Source organism: Ascidia mentula, chromosome 2 (assembly GCF_947561715.1).
Source record: "Ascidia mentula chromosome 2, kaAscMent1.1, whole genome shotgun sequence".
NCBI classification, from domain to species: domain Eukaryota; kingdom Metazoa; phylum Chordata; class Ascidiacea; order Phlebobranchia; family Ascidiidae; genus Ascidia; species Ascidia mentula.
Window position 1 is genome coordinate 16,376,477 of NC_138567.1, and position 16,253 is coordinate 16,392,729.

At 40.0% G+C, this 16,253-nt stretch overlaps 2 protein-coding genes across 13 annotated transcripts in view; one reads left to right on the forward strand and one right to left on the reverse strand.

Moving 5' to 3' along the window:
* Window positions 1–16,253, reverse strand: part of LOC145890428 (NACHT, LRR and PYD domains-containing protein 12-like) — a 481,386-nt gene that overhangs the window by 284,865 nt on the left and 180,268 nt on the right. The window lies entirely within an intron of this gene.
* Window positions 684–16,103, forward strand: LOC145888959 (A disintegrin and metalloproteinase with thrombospondin motifs gon-1-like). The gene is made up of 15 exons (XM_082979827.1): window positions 684–876; window positions 1,203–1,446; window positions 1,940–2,181; window positions 12,328–12,477; window positions 12,585–12,741; window positions 12,994–13,121; window positions 13,180–13,380; window positions 13,584–13,727; window positions 13,928–14,084; window positions 14,226–14,329; window positions 14,628–14,855; window positions 15,073–15,222; window positions 15,333–15,489; window positions 15,765–15,901; window positions 16,087–16,103. Exons 1-15 carry the CDS (start codon window positions 684–686, stop codon window positions 16,101–16,103), a joined length of 2,409 nt encoding a protein of 802 aa, XP_082835953.1.

Here is a 16,253-nt window from a genome sequence, read left to right on the forward strand (position 1 = left end):
CCAGCTGTTAATGAAACTAATTTGTTATAAATAATGAAAATGGTTTAATTTGGCCCTGGACTCCGAAAAGTTGGTACGTTGTTGTTGTTATGGTTGTAAACGTTATGTGTTGTGTTCTTATTAACTGTATGTTCGTTTACAACAGAGAACCGATGTTGTTGATTCAAGTCGCGTTTTCTTCGGGAAAAAATATAATGTGGTAGCTGGCACGCTCCAGGCCGTGCAAGTTCTACAAGGCGGACAACAGCTGTTACACGAGTTGCAATTTTTGTTGCAGGTGTTGCGAAAAATATTGATGTAGATTATGAGGATTTTTAGAATTTATAAAATTTTTGAAAATTGAATATTCTAAATATAATTGATAAAAAATAAGTAACCACACTTTTCTGATTGGATTGAAAGGTTGTGTTTTCTATTTAAACGGGTAAACGTTACTTGCATAAAGCTCACCTTAAATATCGTTACAACAATGATATAGCAAATTGCTGTGTTTGTTTTTTAAGCGGAGACTTTTTCACTGTATTTTCGCAACAAAATCGTTCTGACGTTGGGAGGTTGAACAAACACTGAAAAATCCCAAACGTGAAAATACAAAAATTCTTTTTTACCAACGGACGACAAAACTAGCGTATACGGATTAATAAATAAAATGTTATTTTTCATTAGCGTCATTAAATTTAAGCATGTTGCACTCTGCGTGGTTTATTGGGGCGTTGACACTTCTTGTAACAGTGGAGGGCAGAAGCAGGGGACCACCAAGATCATCTTGTGCTTCAATGAGGCCTTTGGGTCATCGTGGTGGAGGAAGGTCAAGTTCACCACTCCGTTTCGCAATAAAAGCACCAAACACAGTTGCTCCAGGGGGGAAAATATCAAGTACGCATATTGATAGATTTATATAATCCAATTATAACTGAGTTCTTTTGTGTTATAAGGATTTAGGTACCAAAAAATAATTACTTTGACACCTGTTTTGTCTTGACGTAAGCAACTTGTACGAAACTCCTAAGATTGAGTCGGCAAACTATTAAACTCGCCCAGCAAAATCATATCCCGTCCTGCGTCACAAAATCGTTGCGGACTTGTTGTTCAGGCCGTCGATAATCTCCATAAAATTACGACTACGGACTAAATATACCAATGTACCGGATTTACTCCGCACAAATTAATTCAAACGAAATCATTGTCGTCCTGTTTTTCAGTCGAGGTTCATGGACCTGAACAGTTCAAGGGTGTTTTCATTCAAGTACGCAAAGGAAACGCTGCAACATCTGTCGGAAAGTTTTCCAATCCTCCTCCCGGTTATCAGCTCATGAGTTGTTTTTGTGGTCCACCCAACAGCGGATGTAATGACGCGTTCGGTCATAGGAACGGGGCATTTAAAGGAATGTCTGTGAAGGCGGAATGGACAGCTCCTGCCAACTGCAACGGCGACCATGTTATAATGTAAGAAAACTTACTTTTAGTTTTAAAAATGACTTCAAATATTGAAAAATTGGGATCTTAACCATAGCCTGCAGATGCTGGCCTAGCGATCACTGTACCTTCCGTAATTAAAATATGCACCCAAACACTTTTAATAACAGGATTAGGCCGGCTGTGCGAAAATATATTCCTGGCTGGTCCTAAAACCCAGTGCCTTGTGTGCGTTTCGAGGTTAAATTATTTGTTGTCCAATTACGCGGTTTGATTAAAGGTTGGGCTTTAGTACGTTTAAATTGCAACTAAATGGTCATCTTACAGATATAAAGTACATTGCAAAAGGATTTAAATTGTTACATACATTTTCTTTCCCACACAAGTTTTCTCAAACATTTCATTGTTGAAACTTACATAAATTTGTAAAGGAATAAACGATGTACGACCTAATAAGATATGAATTTTTCCGCTGGGAACACATTTGTATCTGCATTTAGAATATGGTTTCTTTTCTGTACAGGGCGACAGTCGTCGTACGGAAGGCAAAATATCAGACTGATATTACGAAAAACATTCGCTTTGTTCCAACCCCACCTCCACCTCCACCACCACCAGCACCAACAAGCACGCAAAACGTAACTACGACACCTATGCCAACACCATCACAAGAACCAACTCCTGTTTCAACCACGGGAATGTCCAACACCACTATGGCTTCTAACACAACTTCAAGCGAGGAAATGATGACACACGTACCACCGAGTGGGTAAAGTCATAATACATTTTTTGCCTTTGTTCCGTAATTTCGTTACAAAACCGTTCCGAGAAACGAAATTTCGTTCCCAAATGAGAAAAACCGTTTCGGGAACATTATTTTTACGCAAAATTTCGTTACAGGAACATATTTTATGCAGAAAACAATACATGGTGCGCGACCAACAAATATTATTTACATACAAAGTTTTGTAGGACAACAAACGATTAAACATTAGCAGCCTTTTTTTAATATGCGAATTACTAAATATTTTGAAAATTATGTTTGTGAATTTATAATGTTTGCTGTAGGCTCTATTTATCCAATTCAATTTACCCATATCTCAAAATAATTTGAGACGATAATCTAAATTTAACATAGGCCATTAGTTTATACATATAGTCTCGTAATATGACGTAGGTCTTGGTCTGCTATAAACGACCAAAGTATTTCTCTCCATTTCCGCAACGCCTTCATGGGTGTGTGCAATGAACGTAGGTCGTACGGCCTACGACAAACCAGGAGTTGCAATCAGAAACCATGTCCACGTAAGTAGTAAAGGGTGACAGAGTAGAGAACGGGGAGAACTTCCTTCCTGTCTCTCTGCTACTCTTTCCGGTTAGGGAGACAGGAAAGAGCACTCTTTCCGTTCTCTTTCGTATGCATTTCAAAGGGGGACATGTGTCAGGGAGATACTCACAGTTACTCATGAGCCTTCCGGTCTTGATTGGGAGTAAAATAAGATTCTCCTATTGTTTGTCTCTTTCCGGTGTCGCAATCGTGATTCTATTTTTATCTTGAGCGTGTGAACTTTGTTTGAGATGTCCTCGCCAAGGAATTCGGGGTCACACGCAGTTCACTGTGAGGTCGTGTGGCGTTTGTGAAACTATTTGGTAAATTGTTTCCTGAATGCAACCGGTTCCCAATGCCTTCACGATGACATCACGCGAGATACGACGTGATCAACAAACAATTGTTTTTTTGATCAGCTGTTAATTGTATCCGCTAGCGAAAATTCAGCGTGCCTCGTTTTCAGAGCTCTTGAAAAGCATAAACATACAAAGACTTGGTACATCGTGCGTTCGTATTGCCCCTCGCTTCACCCTTGCCAATAAGTTGGATTTGCAAAGATGGGAGTATTTAGGGTCAAGGTCTTCGGTGACTTGAATACCCCAACATTGACCTGATTGCGTGTGGATTGTTTTCGAGCATGGAGCACTGACATGTTCGGGTAGGTATAGTTGCTATCTTTATCACAAGACCGATGTGTCGGATTTTTTGTCGATCGGCATGTTTTGTCGGACCACTTGTTCCTCCTCTGTTTGAATCGACCCAGCAAACGTTACCTTAAAGTTTCTGGACTTTGCAGTCACATTACAGTTGCAGTAATTACAATGGCGAACACGTCTCTTTTTGCTACGAAAGCAAAACGCTTTTGGGATTGGGCAACAAACCCCAACGTCTTGGTTAGATTTGACGTTTAATCGTCCAAGACTCCTGTCTGTAAATTCGATTGGTGGGCCACAAGATCTTAGGTGGCTGAGGTCGCGCATGGATTGTTAACATATAGTATTGCTGTGTTTAAGTAGGTAAACGATCTGTGTATCACAGGTCGAATGGTGTATCGCGACGGACGCTGTCTAAATGGATTTTAATGACATTACGCTGGTCACTTAGTTATTTTTTTGTTCGTCGTCATGTTTTGTCGGTCACTTGTTTCCTTTTTGCAAAATTCGGGACAAAATACTCATGTAACTATATGTACCAGGGATAGTTAGCATGCCAGCGAATACGATCGAGAAGAAAACGTTCGATTTGGGTCGAGTTTTCGCAAAGTAGTTTGCATATAGTTGTCTTGCGATATTTTCCAAAGACAAAACAAAATCAGACGCCATTGATCAGTTATAGTAAAACTACGTATTGGCCACCCTAAGGTGTAACATACATTCGTATACTGATGATGTCCAGATCCAGACGGAATAACCAAGCGGTTTGGCATTGCAAAGTACACGAATCATCGTTTACATTGCCTGCTATTGGTCCTAATTATGTATCTTGTAACCTTACCCATGACATCAGCAAAACGAGAGGATTGATGTAATGCGTGGAGTTTTATGTGTCATTATTGAAGCTGTGTCTGTGACAATTGATATTCCACCTATGTTGCGCTTCTTGGTCGTAATTGTTCAGGAATGTGCTTAAAGTGCAAGTAACATGGTCATGGCAACTTTGCGTAAAACTAATGGTTTATCCGCAATAAACATATTTCCAAAGTATTTCGGTGCTACGACCAAAAATCGTAAACCTGCGGCGACCAAAAATTGTAAACCTTTTGCGTTGTAGCGAAATTGACGCCACGTAAGGCGCAGGTGTCAAAACAATGCATTGTTTACATAGGAGAAGGCACCTTATATTGCAGATATCGAATAGTTTCAAACATAGGAGAATCCACAAATTATGGTACCTCAAAGGTCGGGACAAGGTTTTACATCATACAAAAATATGTCCCTGTGACGTCACAAATTCATCCGGAATCAAGTTGAACAAGTATACGAATAATCGCTTGTATTGCTTGCGATATGTCCTATAATTATGTTTTTTGTAACCTTATCGATGACATCTGCAAAACGAGCGGATTGAAGTAATGCGTTAAGCTCAGTTGTTATTTTTAACCACAGTGACAATTCATATCCCAACTTCTGTTGTTGCGTTTCTTGCTCGCAAATGTTCAGAAATACCCTTAAAAGTTTCTTTTCAATTAAGTGTCTTGCATCTGTGGTCGTGGCGTGCCATATGGCAGGACTCTTGTCGATTCAAAGTGTAATTTATCGCATGAAATAAAGAGCATGCCGTACATTTTGTAATCAGTGCTATTACATAGAAATATTTCAGGCCCTAAACATAATGTTTATGCTCTGCTTACGACCTGGTTGACAGTAGAAACGAAGTTTTTACGACGTTTGTTGGTATTTCCACAGTTTTTCGCGGCAGCAAACAAGTCAATTTAGTGTCGTCGTGGTGTGGGATTAATGTGTTGCAGCTTGCTTTACATATTTTCAAGCTTTTATAGCTGACGCTAATCGCGCACGCGGTTCACCATTAATTTAACGTCATGGTCGTGTAGTGTCGCTGTGGGTCCATCTGGTGAATTGTTTCCTAATGCCTTCACGGTGACAATCCGCGAGAGGCGACGAGATCAACAAACAACTGTGTGTCGATCAGTTGTTAATTGTATCCGCTGGCGAAAATTCGGCATGCCTCGTTTTGAGAGTTCCCTCGTTGGTTATAAGGCACATACACACATACATACAAAGACTTCGGTACATCGTGCGTTTTTATTTCCCTTCGCTTGACTTTTCAAGGATATGCAATGCACTCGTATGGTGCTTTTACCGTTGGAACAACAGTCGCAAAATATTTGCCTTGTGTATTATTCGCTTGTAATAGATTGTCACAACTTGCGTGTTTTTTCAATTGTTGTGCCATTTCTCATAAATGCTACATGTCACTAACATCATAATGCTACAGGTCACTAAAATCAAAATGCTACATATCACTAACACCAAAATGCTACACGCAAGTTCAAAAAAAAACGCGATGTGATTAAACTATACTGGGTAATTCGCTTGTTTTGCAGATGTGATAAATGGGCAAGATACGAAGTTAGGACAAATCACGGGCAATACAAGCGATTAATCGTCGTACTTACTCATCTTGATTCATGACATAACCCATGTATTAATTACCCTTTACCACAAGTTTCATTTGCTACGAATAGAAACATGTCATTGAAATTGCATCATGTTCGAGGTTGTTTTTGCTTGCCGTAAAGGTCATGACGATGCTGAATTCTGACGTTGATTCCTGTGAGAATGTAAATCTCTCAATGCCCATTTTGGAATGACCGCCTAAAGGGTTAAACCTCATTTTGACAAATCACGCGCTGTCGCGTTCAATTCTATCCAACTGAAAATTGTCTTGTAAATTGAGAGTAATGCAACAGGCAACTACCAAATGTCTTAGCAACGCCAAACCGCCTGGTAAGTCGCCCTGGATCTGGACATCATAACCAAAAGAATGTACGTTACAGATTACGGGTTGCCAATACGTCGATCACGATTGATCAGGCGATCGTTTAATTGGACGATCGCGTCTGATTTTGTTGTGATTTTCGCGAATATATTTCAGTATCGTGAGGCGACTATTCGCAAAAATTTTGCGAAACTCGACCCAAAACGAATGTTTTCTTTTGGATGGTATTCGCTGCCATGTTGACCATCCCTGGTACATATCGTTGCATGAGTATTTGGCCCGGAAGCCGCAAAAAGGAAACAAGTGGTCGACAAAACATGGAGATTTATCAGTCCAAACAACTTGAACAGGACACGACCAGCGTGATGTCATTAAAAGTATGAATCCATTCAGACAGCATCCCGCCGCGATGTATGCTATCGGTCGTGTGATGCTGATAGCAAATTAACCGACAGTTCTCTATATGCCCGAGAACAATCCACACGCAACCTGAGTCGCCGAAGACCTTGACCCTGAATACACTCAACATTGCAAATCCATCGTACAAGCAAGGGTCAAGTGAGACCAGTAAGAACGTACGGCTAACTGAAACGCCGATTCTGGCAAGAGACGTAAGGATGTACAAAAGTCTTTATTTGTCTTTAAGCGCCACGCCCATTTTGCAGTAATTAAAAACATGCTGCTAATTATTATCATAACTCTATTTCTATAGACGCTAGACGAAACCCTACTGCGCGCTTAAACGTTCGCAAACTGAAACGCTCGCATTCAAGCCCCACCTGTGATTTACTACAACGATATATTCATCAGTTTGGTGCGATTCGCGAGATTGACGAATCCGATAGATACCGGATTCGCTTGTTTCTCTAACATGCAGACCCTTCCAGATGCGTGACTCCCAAATGTCCTAATTTTTTTTCTTTGTATAGGTCGGGTCTTTTACTCCCCGCTCAATTTAACCGTGGCACGCCAATGGCGTGCCAACGGTAAACTTGGTTATTTTTTTTTGGGGGTAATTTGTTTTTTAATTTAGAAAAATTTAAAAAATTTTGAATTAAATTTAGAAAAAGTTTTATTTAAAAATTTTTGAATTAAATTTATTAAAATTAAATTAAATTTAATAAAAAATTTTAGGTTGGGGGGAAGCCGACACATTGTAGAACAGAGTATTTTATCGTCACAGAGTATTTTGCGCCTTGTCACGGGATTTTGTGCCGATGTTTGTTGTTTTGACGCCTTTTCCGCGTGGAATAAAAAAAAAAAATACAGAGAGAAACTGCCCCTTGTCAGACACAAAACACCCAGAAATAAATCATGTCCGTGTACTCACAAATCCGATACAAATCGCTCCGCAAATAAATCATTACCACGCAAATCATCCGAATACAAATTTACGATTTCAAACTGAGAAGTATCGTTGTAGTAAATCACAGGTGGGGCTTGAATGCGAGCGTTTCAGTTTGCGAACGTTTAAGCGCGCAGTAGGGTTTCGTCTAGCGTCTGTAGAAATATAGTTATAGGCGGTTAAACTTGCTGACAACAATTAGCAGCATGTTTTTAATTACTGCAATATGGGCGCTTAAAGACCTAAAGAAAGGAACATACATACAAAGACTTTTGTACATCCTTACGTCTCTCGCCAGAATCGGCGTTTCGGTTAGTCGTACGTTCTTACTGGCCTCGCTTGACCCTTGCTTGTACGATGGATTTGCAATGCTGAATGTATTCAGGGTCAAGGTCTTCGGCGACTCAGGTTGCGTGTGGATTGTTTTCGGGCATATAGAGAACTGTCGATTAATTTGCTATCAGTATCACACGACCGATAGGATATCGCGGCGGGATACTGTCTGAATGGATTCATACTTTTAATGACATCACGCTGGTCATGTCCTGTTCAAGTTGTCTGGGCTGATTTCCCGTCTATCGCCATGTTTTATAGGCCACTTGTTTCCTTTTTTGCGACTTTCTGGCCATGTAACGATATGTACCAGGGATGGTCAACATGGCAGCGAATACGATCGTCAGGAAAACGTTCGATTTGTGTCGAGTTTCGCAAAGTAGTTTGCGGTTAGTCGCCTTACGATACTGAAATATATTCGAGAAAATCACAACAAAATCAGACGCGATCTTCCAGTTAAACGATCGGTTGATCAATCTTGATCAACGTATTGTCAAACCGTGATATGTAACGTACATTCTTTTAATGATGAATCCAGATCCAGGGTGACTAACCAGGCGGTTTGGTGTTGCTAAGACATTTGGTAGATGCCTGTTGCATCACTCTCAATTTACAAGACAATTTTCAGTTCGACAGAATTGAACGCGACAGCGCGTGACTTGGCAAAATAAGGTTTAACCCTTTAGGCGGACATGTAAAAATGCGCATGGGGAGGTTTACATTCTCACAGGAATCAACGTCAGAACTCAGCATCGTCATGACCTCTACTGCAAGCAAAAATAACGACGAACATGATGCAATTTCAATGACATATTTCTATTCGTAGGAAATGAAACTTGTGGCAAAGTGTAAATAGGTTATGTCATGAATCAAATACATAGGTTATGTCATGAATCGAGATGAAAAAGTACCACGATTAATCGCTTGCATTGCCCGCGATTTGTCCAAGCGAATTGCCTAGCATAGTTTAATCACATCGCGTTTCGTTGAACTTACGTGCCGCTTCGTAGACCACCAGGTTTCTGTTCGTTGTATTTTACCATTGTATGGAATATTGGTGTTCTGAAACGGAAGCGGGCAAATACAAAACAGAAGGTGCGTTAAGCCGCACTTGCGCATTTGATGTTCGTGACATGTAACATTTTGATTTTAGTGCCATACAGCATTTCGATGTTAGTGACATGTAGCATTTCGATGTTAGTGACATGTAGCATTTTGATGTTAGTGCCATGAAGTATTTTGATGTTAGTGACATGTAGCATTTTCTTGAAATGGCACAACAATTGAAAAAAACACACAAGTCGTGACAATCTATTACAAGCGAATAATACATAGAATAAATATTTTGCGGCTGTGCATCCAACAGCAAAAGCATCATACGAATGCATTGCATATCTTTGACAAGTCATGCTAGGGGAAATAAGAACGCACGATGTACCCAAAGTCTTAGTATGTATGTGTGTATGTGCCTTTCAACCAACGAGTGAACTCTCAACACGAGGCATGCAACATTTTCGCCGCGGATACAAATAACAACTGATCGAAACACAACTGTTGTTGATCTCGTCGCCTCTCCCGTGATGTCATCGTGAAGGCATTAGGAAACAATTCACCAGATGGACCAACAACGACACTACACGACCATGACGTTAAATTAATGGTGAACCGCGTGCGCGATTAGCCTCAGCTAGAGTATCCCAGGCACTTGCCCAACACAAAAATAAGGTTAAAGTTGTGACATCACACACAAAATTACGTCATGTAATGTCACTGAGCAAAGAAACGCACCATCTCCGTCTTATCGAAGTACAGATTAGTGTCGTTGCTGCTATACCCTTTCGTCTTCCCATAATTAGGGGCAGATAAGCAATGAATTTGTGACGTCACAGGGACATATTTTTGTATGATGTAAAACCTTGTCCCGACCTTTGACGTAACATAGTTTATGGATTCTTCTATGTTTGAAACTATTCGATATCTGCAATATAAGGTGCCTTCTCCTATGTAAACAATGCATTGTTTTGACACGAGCGCCTTACGTGGCGTCAATTTCGCTACAACGCAAAAGGTTTGCAATTTTTGATCGCCGCAGGTTTACGATTTTTGGTCGTAGAACCGAAATACTTTCGAAATATGTTTATTGCGGATAAACCATTAGTTTTACGCAAAGTTGCCATGACCGTGTTACTTGCACTTTAAGCACATTCCTGAACATTTACGACCAAGAAACGCAACATAAGTGGAATATCAATTGTCACAGACACAGCTTTAATAATGACACATAAAGCTCCACGCATTACTTCAATCCTCTCGTTTTGCTGATGTCATGGAAAAGGTTACAAGATACATAATTAGGACCAATAGCAGGCAATGTAAACGATAATTCGTGTACTTTGCAATGCCAAACCGCTTGGTTATTCCGCCTAGATCTAAACATCATCAGTTTACGCATGTATGTTACACCTTAGGGTGGCCAACACGTCGTTTTACTATAACTGATCAATGGCGTCTGATTTTGTTTTGTCTTTGGAAAATATATTTCAGTAACGTAAGACAATTACGCAAACTACTTTGCGAAAACTCGACCCGAATCGAACATTTTCTTGTCGATCGTATACCATCCCTGGATCGTTACATAAGTATTTGGTCCCGAAAGTTGCAAAAAGGAAACATGTGACCGACAAAACATGGCAATCGACAGAAAATTAACTAAGTGACCAGCGTAATGTCATTAAAAACCATTCAGACAGCGTCCGTCGCGATACACCATTCGACCTGTGATACAGATCGTTTACCTACTCAAACACAGCAATACTATATGTTCACAATCCATGCGCGACCTCAGCCACCTATGATCTTGTGGCCCACCAATCGAATTTACAGACAGGAGTCTTGCACGATTAAACGTCAAATCTAACCAAGACGTAGAGGTTTGTTGTCCAAGCTCAAAAGCGTTTTGCTTTCGTAGCAAAGAGAGACGTGTTCGCCACTGTATTCACTGCATACTGTAATGTGACTGTATAAAGTCCAAAAATTTTAACGTGTCGTTTGGTGGGTCGATTCAAACAGAGGTCGCGGTAAATCAAGTAAATGATTTTGGAAAAGATGCACGTGCAAATATACAGCAAAAATGACTTGCACGACATCTGAACATTGGATAGGCATGATGTTCCGAAAAGCAACGTTTCACGATGCGCTTCACGCGACCGAAACATTGTTCAACCAGTCACCCTGGAATAGGTGGTACCACAGCTAGTGCGATGTCATTAAAATGATAACATTAATCATACTGCCTCAGGGTTAGGACACATTGGACTGCGAGAAAACACCACGTAGTAAGCGATCTTTGCACCTAAAGTGGCAAGATAATCAAAGCTGGACATCACTTTAACGAGTACATGTTACACATGACGGGTGGCAAAAAAGCGTAACAAGTGAACCGACAAAACATGCCGATCGACAGAAAATCCGACCAGTCAACTTAAACAGGATATGTCTAGCGTGATGTCATTAAAATTAAGAATCCATGTTGAGGGCAGCCCGCCGCGATAGACACATCGGTCTTGTGATAGAGATAGCAACTACCTACACGAACATGTCAGTGCTCCATGCCCGAAAACAATCCACACGCAATCTGGTCAATGTTGGGGTATTCAAGGTCACCGAAGACCTTGACCCTGAATACTCCCAACATTGCAAATCCAACTCATGGGCAAGGGTCAAGCGAGGGGCAATAACGATTAAACGTCAAATCTAACCAAGACGTTGAGGTTTGTTGCCCAAGCTCAAAAGCGTATCTTTGTATGTTTGTGCGTTTCAAGAACTCTTAAAACCAGGCCCGCTGAGTTTCCGCTAGCGGATACAATTAACAACTGATCGACAAACAATTGCTTGTTGATCTCGTCGCATGTCGCGTGATGTCATCGTGAAGGCATCAGGAATATGCTATAGGAGCTGAGGTCACAGCAGGAACCTGTTACGAGTTAGGTGTGTTCATAATCACATCGCACAAACCATGCAAAAACTATCCCTGATGCTTGTTGTGTGCTATGTGATCTTAGCTTTTACTGCCAAGATGGCCAAATCATCAGGCAAGTTTAGATATAATCGCAATTTCTAATACAGTTGAAGAGTTTTAGTTTCACATCAAAAGTTATTCAATTTGCATTAGATGTATTTCTATGTCCGCTATTAAATGTATTCTGTTTCAAATTAGCCCGAGATGTTGCAGGTTGTGTCACAAACACAACAGTGTGCGTCAAAAGTTAGCAGTCGCGTGTAATAAATGTGATCAGAATCAAAATAAATATGTCTAAAATTGTTCTTTTTAATTGACAGATTTCTGGCAGTCTTATGAGCATGCTCCTCTCACTAAAAGTTCATATATTACTTGTAAAATATAAAACGATAATATTTTAAAACAAATTTTTCTTAACATAACCAGAACTGTCGGAATGGAGCAACTGGGGAGAGTGTACTGAAGCGTGTGATAGTGGAAGAAAGTACAGAAATCGCACTTGTCTTAATTCTGAAGATCAGAGCTCATGCACTGGACGATTAAGAGACTCGAACTCATGCAACAATTTTGCTTGCTGTGAGTATATCGGTATTTTCATATATCAAACTTTAAACTGCATTTCATGTGGTGGAGGTGATTTGTAAGGAAAACGAAGATAAAAGAATCTGTAATGCATTTTGTAGACAAAACTGGCAATTGGAATGAGTGGAGTTCCTGCTCTCGCACTTGCGGCACCGGAGAAAAGCGCCGATCCCGTCGGTGTATGGTCGCCCTTCCTTCGACTCATCCCCAATACAATAAACTTAAGTTCATTATGGGTATTGCAGAAAACAATACATGGTACGCGACCAAGAAATACTCTTTACATACAAAGTTTAGGTTTATAGGACAGCAAACATTTAAACATTAGCAGCTTTTTTTTAATCTGCTACTCACTAAATATGTTGAAAATTATGTTTGTGATTTTATAACGGATGCTGTAGGCCATGTTTATCCAATTCAATTTACCCATATCTCAAAATGATTTAAGACGATAATCTAAATTTAACACAGGCCATTAGTTTATAATTATAGTCTTGTAATATGACGTAGGTCTTGGTCTGCTATAAACGACCAAAGTATCTCTCTCCATTTCCGCAACGCCTTCAGGGGTGTGTGCCATGAACGTGTGCCGTACGGCCTACGACAAACCAGGAGTTGCAATCAGCAACCATGTCCACGTGAGTTTTTGTTTAGTTTAGGAACAAGAAAAGTTAAATTGTCACACATTGTTTTCAGCGAAACCCAACCACAGGTTCACGGAATGGTCCAATTACTCTGATTGTGATAAAGTGTGTGGTGGAGGATGGATGGAAAGAACCCGTCGTTGTTATGATGACAGAAATCGCTATGTCGCCATAAGTAATTGTAAGCCTGGCAGTCGTCGAACTGATGAAATGGTGGATGTGGAAAGGAAAGAATGCAACACAATACGTTGTAGTGGGTTTGATGTATTTTATGTACTGAACATTACTTTCATTATATCTTTGCCACCGTCCTATCAAGATTAAAAATACAACGTCAATGTCACAGCTCTTCAACATTGTATTTCCAAACATTACATTCCAACGGTTATGAGAAGTTATGAGAAACGTGAACTAAGTAAATTTATTTACCTATTTGACACCGGTTGCTTTGCTCAGGAACCTCAGACTGGGGTAATTGGGGCAAATGCACCCGACCGTGTGGATACGGAAGACGCTACAGATACAAGATCTGTCTCGATTCAAGGAACCAGACAAAATGTAACGTTGATTATAGATGGGACACATGTGGTCCGCCATGCTGTAAGTTTAACGCAATCGATATACAATTGTTTATTTTGTCGTACGGAAAACATTGTTTTGCCCCATCAATTGAAGATAGGCCATATGTTGACTTTCAACGAACCAAGGATAGGATAGGCGAAAACAAACTAGGCACATACATCTTTTAACAAGTTTTTATGTAAAATTTGTTTTTATTTACACAATTTATGTTGTTTTAGTCCAGTTGGGAGATTGGAGTGAGTGGAGTTCCTGCACTGGAAAATGTGGGGGAGGTTTTAAGACCAGAACCCGCAAATGTCAACCCAACTTACCTTCGACAAACCCCTATTACAAAGATCTCATCTCGGTCCTCTCGCAAGGCATTGGTTTTTGGAGGTTAGTGCTGATTACGCTTTGGAAAATTACATCTAGAATAACGGTTTAGTAGCTGTGCTATTTAAAGACCGACTTTAATATTTCTTTGGAAACAATGCGCATGCGTTTTTACTGACAGTGCGTTGGCATTTTTATTTATAGCAGTGCTAACGACGTTACGAGGGGCTTCAGCAGTCAACACTACATAACGTGTACTGAAGGTTATATGTCTGATTCTAAAGAGTGTAACAACCAACCATGTACAGGTAAAGTGAGTTATAGAATAGGAAAGGTTGCCATGTTGTCCTTACGAGCGTTTTCAGTTCTGCATTCGTTTTTATTTGCTACTGGGCGCCCTCCATATGTTTCTATATGTACCGTTTTCAAGATGTTTTAGCCTCAGGCTTGCTTGTTTTCAATATGTTGCGCCTCAAACAGGGTTAAATGCACACCACCATGGAATACGGTTTGATGTTATTTAGCTTTTGCGGTACTAACATCAATGATACCTTCCCAACCGGTTTGGTTTTATGTTTATGAGGACTTTTACATAAACGTGCAAAGAGGGAGCAAGTGTTACTCTGCTTGCAGTTGCTGTAAATTACACATTTTCTGGATGGCACATGGAATGCAACCAAGCTTGCGGAAGAGGACGCCTTAAAAACACCGCACGTTGTCTTGCAAACGGGACATGGGTTGTACCATCGTATAAGTGCGGACCAGCACCAGCACCAAAACGAAATCGGTATTTTTCATTTATGAGCGAACACGTGTGCAACAAGAGGCCCTGTGGTAAACACATTTCTTCTTCTTTATATTATAATGTGGTTTGTTTGCTAAATTAATACTATTTCAATGTTTTGTACGTTGTATTAATGATTTGTAAAATCAGCAGCATCTTCGTCGTGCGTAATGGCTTATAAGATAATTTATATTGCGCCTTGAAGTTACAGTAGAATAGTACATTTATTAAAAGGACAAAGAAAATTACCTGAATTGTACCGCACAGTGTTTTCTGATCGGGGTAAATGGGGAAAATGCAACAGAGCTTGTGGACAAGGAATCCAATATTTAAATCGCACCTGTCTTGACTCCGAAGATCAGAGCAGATGTGGAACAATGCAACGAAAGCCAAGAGTATGCAAAGAACAGGAATGCTGTAAGTTGAAAACGTCCTCGATTTTACATGCTACATTCGTTGGTCATACATCTGTAATATTTGGCGGCACTTGGCGTGTTGAAACAATACCAAACCTAAGATATTTTCAGTCGAACTCAGCCAATGGAGTGATTGGAATGAGTGCTCAAGCAGGTGTGGAGGTGGAATAACTTCGAGATATCGTTCCTGTCGGCCCAAAATTACCCCAGGGCACCCGGTTTACAAAAACCTTACCGAAATTTTGGAACTGGTGGACGAAAACCCAAGGTTAGCATTGTTAAAGTGTTTTGATATTTCAATCTAATTCGGAGTAAAAAATTTTTTCTACCTTTGAAAACATGCTGTCGCTCGAAGAGGTTTTTGTAGTTTACAACCTACAACCGCCCTAAACTTAAGAGTGACTGATTTTTATTATTTCCAAGCAATCCCTCGTGCTGTTGGAAATGTATGGATGCGGTTGATATCATTAAATTACCCGTATCGTTTTATGTTGCTTTAATCGGTGGTGTTTTGTTTCATCTTTGATATGTTTTTGTATTCAGCAATTCTGCATCCATTTCCAATACACACAAGATATTAAAACGTCGAAAGGTTCCCATCTCCTACCACTATCAGTACCTCGTAGATTGCAATCATCCCTTTGAGGAAACGAAGGAATGCAACACAGAAAAGTGCACTAGTAAGCAGATTAAACCATAACAATTAAGGGGAAATTTGGTTGTAGGCAGCATTTTTATTTCAGTCAATTGAGTTAGAGAGTTTGGTAAATTTTATGCTTTAAGTCTTTGATTTTTGTTATAGTCAAAAATTTTATGTTATTATGAAAAATGTTGGATGTAAAAATATACAACAAAAATCTTTCAGATTCTTCGGACCAATGAATAGCCGGGGTATGCCAAACTTAAGGCAACTACTGCAACACTACTTCAAAAACCAACTGATGTTGAAAACGTCTACGATATTGTTGTACATATTGCGTTAAAACGCACGTTCTAATAAATTTTGTTGCATGAATTCGAGTTCCCTAAAAC